Source organism: Dendrobium catenatum, unplaced genomic scaffold (assembly GCF_001605985.2).
Source record: "Dendrobium catenatum unplaced genomic scaffold, ASM160598v2 fragScaff_scaffold_1260, whole genome shotgun sequence".
In the NCBI taxonomy this organism is placed as follows: Eukaryota; Viridiplantae; Streptophyta; class Magnoliopsida; order Asparagales; family Orchidaceae; genus Dendrobium; species Dendrobium catenatum.
The window spans coordinates 239,995-249,276 of NW_021319722.1; the positions used below are offsets into that span (position 1 = coordinate 239,995).

Genomic DNA, 9,282 nt, shown 5'->3' on the forward strand with positions numbered 1-9,282 from the left:
GTTCTATACATCAAATTTCTTAGAATTTTGCGCTCTAATTTATAAAATTATTTCCGTCGAAATCCGACAACTTCGAACTTTCCACTTAAAACTCGTCGCGACGCTTTGAAAAGCGTGCGAGGTCTAAAACAACGTTTTGCGGGTTTTACACGATTACCTTCGCTGCAAGACCCCCGTGCTTGCGATTTGATAGGAACAACATGGTCAAAGTAGGCAAAGAAGCTTCCTTGAGCAACTCTTTCAAAACTCTACTTAAGGTGAACTGTCAACAATTCTAACTTTAAGTCCCACATTGCATGATTTCTAATTTTCTAAAACTAAGACATCAATTGTGATATGATCAATAACACTAGAATCTACAAACCACAACATTTGGTTTACCTTTTAGCATTTAAGTCATTTATGAGATTATATGTTTGAGACAAGACCAGTACCAATCACCATAGAGACAATAACAAAATTGTTTTGAGATTGAATGAACATTTTTTGGAGAGAACCCATTTGCTCTTTATTTTCAGTTATGAGTTGTTAGAGTCGACATGTACATGGCTTTGTTATTGTAAGAACTTGTAAGTTTCCATTTTTTGGTTTCTCGTGGATCTTCTAGCAAGTGTCCTTGGTATGACTCAATTTACACTGATCACACCAAGGCCGGCCCTTTTGCAGTTTATTGTCAAAGTTTAGATGGTGTTGGGGGAAGCAAACATACAGGGTAGATCCTTCTCCAATGGATGAGAAATTTGAAAATATCAAAAAGCTTCATAGAGTGTGGGTAGTTGTATTATTCTTAAGACTATCCCACACATTTCATCAAGGTACCAAAATTTAAAAACATTTCTTCTCGACATTTATTTGTATGGTGTTTCATCTCCAGGGCACCTCCACTTATGCTCTTCAAATGGACAAGTTGTTGTCAATAGCACACGAGGGAATTATAGAAACAAGTAACAGAGGATTCCCCTGCCAAATTTCGTGAAGAGCGCTTCTTTCATAAAATAGTTTCAAGGTATTTTTAGAATTTCAGTAAGTTCTTTTAGCATCATTTCAAATCTTTTTTTTCTAGTATCGTAGAAGAGGAATTTTTTTCCTAATTCATTTTTCACGTAAATACTGATTCAGGAAACTATGATAATAATCATAAATGCGGGATCTTCTTTCTCAGGGCTTGTCATCGCCCCGATAAGGTGCAATTAAAACAGTTGATATAACAGGTGTACTTGAACTAAAAATTTTAAGTTATCAAAATACTTTACGGCCAAACAACTTTGCTTTCTTGGCGGCTTAGAAGAATTTGAAACCAATAAGAAGCTCCAGTGCATCACGCAACAGAAATAGAATGCATCAAACACAAACGAAAAAATCAAAAATCGCAGAGCAACATCAAAAGCATACACCACAAAACAAAGCATGAATAGAAGGCGGACAGATACCTTCCGAAAGCCAACCATAGCCTTTCATGGACACAGACAGCATTGAAGTCATCAACGCCGCAGAAGTAGCATTGTGCATTGGTAGAAACGACTCGACACAGCAACTCAACAAAGCCGGGGACCTCACCAGAACAAGAGAGCATGACAAAACATGTCAATTGTTAAACCATAAACCCTACACTTTAAGCTTTAAACAAAGATTCTGTTAAGATCATTTTCCTCCCATCCTCTTCCTTCTTCAAAATCCGATAAATTATGTCGAATTTCGTGACCATACCTTAACATGCGACGGGAAGCTGGCCTCATTTTGCGGAGGCAGAGAGGAGGGCGAGAGCCTATCGTCTCCGAAAAGGCGGCGCGAACCTCTCGTGCCGCGGTGCTAATAGAAGAAGATCGAAGGAATGATCTGAAGGCGGAGGCAGCCATGTTGTGCGTGCAGTAGCAAGCTGTGAGGCTGCACTATTGCTCTACAGCCCTAATCCGAATAGGTGGAAGGCGCTCAATTGTCAATACTTTATTCAGCAATATAAGTGTGAAAACTACCATTAAAAGATCATTCCCTTCACAATTTTTTCTAATTATTCACTATTTTTCATGATTTCACTATGGCACATTAAAATATCATTTATTTTCTTTATTTCATAAGAAAATCAAGTAAAAGTGTGAGCTATCTTTAAATTATTAAGTTGAGGTTAAGTTTGGCCTCAAAATCAGTTAGTTATTTAAGTTTAAGGCTTCGTTTGAGACAACTTATTAATACTTTTTCCTACTTCCAAGAGATTTTTGTACTAAAAAGTAGCTTTACAAAGCAACAAGAAAGTCGTCCCATATGAAGCTAAAGGCTTAGTTCTAGTAAAAAATTTCTAATACAAATTTTTTTTATTAGAAAGCTGCTTCTAAAGCAATAAAAAAGTCATCCTAAATGAAACCTAGATTTAGTAGATTCAAGCTTGACTCCGGCTCCGTTTGGGATGACTTTCTTACTATTTTTTAAAGCAGCTTTTTAGTAGAAATTTTTTTTTTATAATAAACATTTGCTTTAATAAGCAATAAGAAAGCTGCCACAAATGAAAACTCAATTTATTTAAAACCAATATGATCAAATAGGTGGAATCTTGTAATTAGCTTATTATTTTAGATTATAAAACCTCATAAGAAATAAATCCTCAACCATGATAAGATAAACCTCTAAAACCATCTTGTGTGATATTTGTATTATTGATCTTGACATACCTTATATAAATCACATTACTAAATAATAAAAATATTAAGCTTGCCTTTTTTCTCAATGTTTGTTTTGTTTATTCTTCTTAAACACACACACACACACATATATATTCTATATAAATGTATGACTTATTACAAATATATAGCCTTAGATGCATATATGAAGAATTTATGGCACATTTGTTTTTATCAAAAGTTAAGTAACTTAGCAAAGAAAAAATTTAATTTGTGATAACTATAATAATGATATAGTTTACTCTTAATAAGAATCTCTTAAAACTAATTTAAAAATACTATTAGTTCCACCACATTTTGAGTGTCATTATTCTTTTGAAAATTTAGCACCTATTATTTTTATAGATTTAAATATTTTAAAATAAAGGAAAAAAATTAAATAATTTTATTTTATTAATATTTTGTCTATTTTTTAATTTAAAATCTTGTAAATAATAAAGGGCAGTCATTCCAAAATAAAACTGTCTAATAGCTCTTTCACCTTTTCTCTCATTTGCATTCTTTTAATATATAGTTTATAAAAATAAGCTCATACAATGCATGGGAGATAAAGAAGATGGTTTTATTATTATGATTTTTAGATATTAAGCATTATATTATAATTTAAAATTTTCATTCTATACTTATATTTTTATAGGAAAACTTTGACTTTTTACGTCTCATAATACAATTATTTGGATAAGTGTGCCCTTTATATTTTAATTAAGGAAATATGCCAAAAAGTTCATTTTGGGCTAACTTATCTTTTAAGTAAAATATGATGGATAATATACATACAATATTGCTGCTCAAACTTCTCTCTCAAACATCTACTCTGTTGATGATATCAAAACTCGATTGAGCAAGCCTTTAACAAAGCCATTTTGTCTTGATCACATATCAAAGCCTTCAACAAGTTCTTCAATGTTATTTTTTCCAATATATATTTACAAGGTTAGTGTTAGTTTTTAGTTTGTTATTTAGAATTAAATGCATTCATTTTTCAGTTTCAATACCAACAATCCTCCTTGATGATAATAGGAAGGGAATGCAAGGAGAACCCTAGATTCAAAAATGATCCCTAAATGAACTTCAAAAGTGTTTCGAACAAGGTTTAAACACATAATATGGCATTCAAATTTTGTTTGAACATTCAGTGTTCAAACAATGTTGGAATCTAATTCAAACTTAGATTTTAAACCTAATCTTCAATTATTATATATGAAACTAAGCTCAATTAGGGATTCAACCTAGGTTCATATAGTTTAAACTTGTAATATAAGGTTTGAACCTTATTTGAATCTTCTTAAACTTTGTTTCAACCTCATTTGGATTGAGTTTGAGGCTAATGTTTGAGCGTTAGCTTATAAGCATATCCTTGAACATGGCTTAAATCTTGTGTGTATTGAGTTGCAACAAGTTTTTATACATTTGGCTTAGACTTTAGGTTTGGACAAGGTTCAAATCTTATTTTTCATTATTATCTTATGTGTAATGAAATAATTTTATTTGGTTTGCATATTATAGAGGTCCCAAGTAATCCTTCATGTAGAGAGGCATTTCATTACTTAAGTCGTATAAATAGTTGAGGGTGTAACGAATAAAGTTATTGTACATTTTTAAAGTTGTAATCATATTAATTTGAAGGGCCAATGAATCTCCCTTCAAGCAAATTTTTTATGCTCTCATGAATTGCAATTCTCTATAGCCCTAACTCATAAACTTCTCTCGAGGAAGGTTAATGATGAAGAAAATATGTATTATACAGTGGGTTCAATATTAGAGATAAGATCATACATTTTAATTTTATTAAATTTGCTTTGATTAGAGTGGGGTTTGATAAACTTCTAATTTAGGATAATTTTGAAGTGATGCCTATAAGCAAATGACTTTTTTAATAACTTTCTAAATGTTGATAATGTCACAGCTCAACCTGACATAACCCATAGACATACAAATCTTACCATGCTGAATTGGGATAGGCCAGCTCAAGTTCTAAGTTTTGGGGGAACTCTTCAGATTTCCTTATATAGACTACAGAGGTTCTAATCAACTTCTAGTGAATCCTGACCAGTCTCATACTCCAATTTTTTTATCCAGGCCTGAAATCATTTAACCACATATAATGAGCTTAAAAAAAACTCAATATGTCACAAAAACTTACAACTGAATTCAAAGCACGACAAATGAACAATATGCATGTCAATAGTCATATCGTAACACTTACATTCATATGATCATTAAATCAATAAATTTTACATGCAGTAGTAATAGAATCTATAAACAGTAAAATACTATTATATAAAAATCAGTAAAGTAGTAAGCAAATATGAGTGTTAAATCTATAAAGAAATCTTCATATTCGTAATATCAATCAGTACATAAATTGTATAAAGTATCAAATCAAAACATTAGTAAAGACTTTTGAAATTATGTCAATTCAATAAAATTATATAAGAGTGTGCACATACTATCTAGTTATTCTATATTAGCATTAAATCAGTATCTCAATCACAATCTCAATATCTATATCATATACTCAATAAATCATAAATATATCACATGCTTACTATATCAGTAGTATTAATTAATATAAGTATCTAAATTGGTAATAATAACAATTCAATGACACGAGCAGTTGAATAATACAATAACACTAAATTCATGCAGTATTAAAAAAAAAACATACAATAATAAGAAAAATGCCTCAAAAATATACATTTAAGTAGTCACACTAAACAAGTAAGAAGTCATGGCTATCATAGTATTTTTCAGTATTATATCAATATTAATAAACAGTTGGCTCAATAAATAGGGTCGTTACTCTTTGCTCGTCGGCATAGTAATCATCTTCTTATAACTCCCTATCAATATCACATGAATCAATATATGATAACATCAAAACACAATATTTAAAGAAAAGTCCGTCGACCCATCATTTTGTACATGTCAATAAGTCTCCAACTAATAGGTCAACCAGTCTTTACTTCTCTTTTACACACATATTATTATCACAGTATTATAACAGTAATTTCAATTACATATCAACATTCATTTTCATTACATTACAACAAATAAAATATAATTGATCATAATAAAAAAAAGTCAAAATGTCATAATGGTAGACAACAAAAATCATATTAAAAAAAATCATATTTTTAGAATTTAATCAAATTACCAAATATTGCATAAAATAATATTCTAAAACTTTTGTTGTACTAAATCACTATTTTTAGATGTCAGAATAATTTTTTTAGAAGATAAAAATTACTATAACTTCAAAATCACCCAGCAAAAAAATTCATATAAATACTCAAAATGTTAATAACCTCAATACCTATAACATATAAAAAGTTACACCATAAAAGTTTCACCGATAAAAAATTATTCACATTTTTTGGTAACATAAACACAAAATTGATCAAAAAAATATCAAAAATATAAAATTTTTTAAATCAGAAATAGCATGAAAGTTTCTTACAGCGAAACGAACAATTTTTTTAATAGACTCGGCAGATAAAAATCACTCGGTAATTAACCTCCAAATTAAAACTTATTCTTTCTCTCTCCTCAAATTTCTTTTATTTTTTCCCTAAAAGTTCTATGTTATCCGATTGCGTGAGAAAAATAAAATTTTAAAAAGTAGTTTAATAAAACATGTTAGTGACTTAGCATATTTATAATAAAATATTTTCATAATATTTAATTTAATCACTTTTTCAATATAAAATTCATAAAATAAATCATATTTGGCTTTAAAAATTATAAAAAATATCCATAAAATAAATCATTTTATCTAAAAAATATAAGTGAAATCAATTTGTCAAACGAACACCTGATGGTCCTATAATTCTCACTTGTACCGACATGTGTCAATTTTTAAAAAAATTTTCACAATGCTAAAAAATTACGAAAAAATTTTATTTAAATAAAATATTATAATAACAATACTATAGAGAAGATGATTTGTGATTTATAATTATATTGACTCCAAAAAAATTATTTATTTCAATTAAAATACGGGTTAATTATTACAACATGGGTTATGAGAGGTCTTACATGCCCCCCTCACTTTTACCCTAAGATTAACCTCATTTTTGTATTGATATTTTATTTTCTCTTTCTCTCTCTTTCTCTATCTATCTATGTATATCTCTCCCTCTCATTTTTAGACCTTTTTTCTCTCATTTATATTGATAAATAATTAAATCATCTAAGTGGAGCCCAAAAGTAGTCTCTAAGGATCAAATTGAAAACTTAACTAAACTGGTATGTGATTTAGACCTTAAGATCGATGGTAATGATACAAAATTAAAATAAAAATTTGAAGAGAATAAAATTCAAATATAATAACTTAATGAATAATATTAAGTTTTAATGAATCACTTAAAAATAATAGAATTCATATACCTCCCATTGCACCCACTCATATTGTACGTACCCATGTACAAAGATGAAGAAAAGCCCTACCTAAGCCTCAGGAAGAACAACCTAATAGGAGTACACCAATACATAGGCATGAAGGTAGAGATGAAATCATTATAAAAATGTTGAAGAATGTAATGATCTATCTAAGAGAGTTAAAGTTGAAGCCTCTACTTATGATAGTGTATATACCCTAATCAAATTCTAAACTGGTTAATTCAAATGAATGACTTCTTTAACTTTATAAAATAGATCCCTATAAATGGTTTATTGTTATCAAGAAAATGCTAATCACATATTTTAAAATTTATTAGGCAAACACCCTAACCAAGGAATAAATATTATGAAGAATGAGCCTTATATAGGTAGATATGAAGAAAATGTAAAGAGTTAAGTACAATCATATTCATCATGATAAGAAATTGCATAATTACTTACTACATTTGAGATAGGGTGGTCTTCTAGTTATTGAATACATGGAAAACTTAATTTTAATAACTAAATATACTGATAATGATTTGTGTTTGGACAATAAATTAACATTGGATATAGAATATATATTATGAATGAAATGAATAGACCTTAGAAGAAGATTTCCACTATGTTGTCCTAATGGAATAAAAAAAATTGGATTTCCTTTGGATCTAATATTCAAGCTCCTTTAACTCTCTCCCACATACCCCATTAGACTAACCTATGTTACCAAAGCTCTTATTAAAGAGAGGTTCTGAAAATACTAGGAGCATAATTTAATTTAAGTGCATAAAAAGGGTTGTATGCAAAATCAGCGTAAATCTTAAATTATATTCATATAAGAGATTGGGTGTTTAGTATATGATGTTATTAAAGAGGTTTGAATGATACCCTGAAGACCTTGAATTTAATGATGATCTCCAACTTAGTGTTATGAAATGAATTATAATAACTAAGAATGAATCTTAATACGTCGTTGAAAAATTATCTTGATCGGGCACGAATCTCGAGGCAAAAATAAGTTTGGAAACTTCAAAAATTAATTCGGAGACCATCCAAACTCCGATTTCAGCAAACTTATAGTCGAACTGAGCGTCTCGAAAATACGAACCCAACGACACTAAATTCAACTCGATCCGAGTCCAATGGGGTCTGAATCATGGACCCGAAGCGTTGTTGGAAGGTTCAAACCACAATTTGAGATACCAAACGGTCTCTGATTTTAACGAGATTATACTCAAATCGAACGGCTCGACGAGACAAATCCAACAAACCCAAGATCACCAAATTCCAAAATCACTAAGGCCTCCAAATGCCTGACGAACGGTCCATGATCAAGGGGTTCAATATCGGCCGTCCATCCAACCACTCCCCATTTACCCTTAATCTCTCACCTATTTACGGGGCATGCCACTCCAGAAAATCTATAAATAGAGCCCTCATTCTTCAGAAAGGGGAGGCGAAGCAGAAGCAAGAAGAGAAGAGGAGAAGGAAGAGAAGGAAGAAGCTCCTCCTCGACCACCACCGGAGCCTCGCCGGACCACCGTCGGAGCCTCTCCGGACCACCATCTCAAGGCCCGACGTTCAGGCCCGACATTCTGCTCAAGGCCCGACGTTCAAGCCTGACATCTTCATCTGAGGTCCTCACCTTCGCCAAAGGCCCTCACTTTTACCAACGGCCTTCACCTTCGCCAAAGGCCCTCACCTTTGCCATAGGCCCTTGTCTTCGCCAGATCATCATCAAAGGCCGTGTGCTCCACCAGAACATCACATGAAGCCCAGACTTCCGCCGGACCACTACTTGAGGCTTTGAGCTCCACTAGGCCACCACCTGATGCCCACATTTCTCCCAGAATACTGCTGACTATGGTCCTGCCGACCTCCATCACAAGACAATGGTCTTTCAGATCCAGGTCTCCTGCCAACAACGGTCTTTCAGATCCTAGTCTCCTGTCGACTACGGTCCTCCGACCTCCGTCGCCTATTACGGTCACTCCGACCTCCATCACAAGACAATGGTCTTTCAGATCCAGGTCTCCTGCCAACAACGGTCTTTCAGACCCTGGTCTCCTGCCAACAACGGTCTTTTAGACCCTGGTCTCCTGCCGACAACGATCTTTCAGACCCCGGTCTCCTGCCAACAATGGTCTTTCAGACCCTGGACTCTTGCCGACTACGGTCCATCCGACCTCTGTCGCCCACTACGATCACTCCGACCTCCATCACAAGACAA

At 32.3% G+C, this 9,282-nt stretch overlaps 1 protein-coding gene across 7 annotated transcripts in view; it reads right to left on the reverse strand.

Annotated features, from left to right (window-relative positions):
• LOC110115717 (protein NUCLEAR FUSION DEFECTIVE 6, chloroplastic/mitochondrial) overlaps window positions 1-1,927 on the reverse strand; it is a 28,532-nt gene extending 26,605 nt beyond the window's left edge. For all 7 annotated transcript variants that reach the window (XM_020849043.2, XM_020849039.2, XM_020849042.2 and 4 more), the window contains exons 1-2: window positions 1,708-1,927; window positions 1,431-1,552 (exon numbers count right to left, since the gene is read on the reverse strand). In XM_020849043.2, coding sequence (XP_020704702.1) covers window positions 1,431-1,552; window positions 1,708-1,856 — 271 coding nt within the window. In that variant the 5' untranslated portion in view covers window positions 1,857-1,927. The remainder of the gene's footprint in view (window positions 1-1,430; window positions 1,553-1,707) is intronic.
• Between the last annotated feature and the right edge of the window lie 7,355 nt (window positions 1,928-9,282).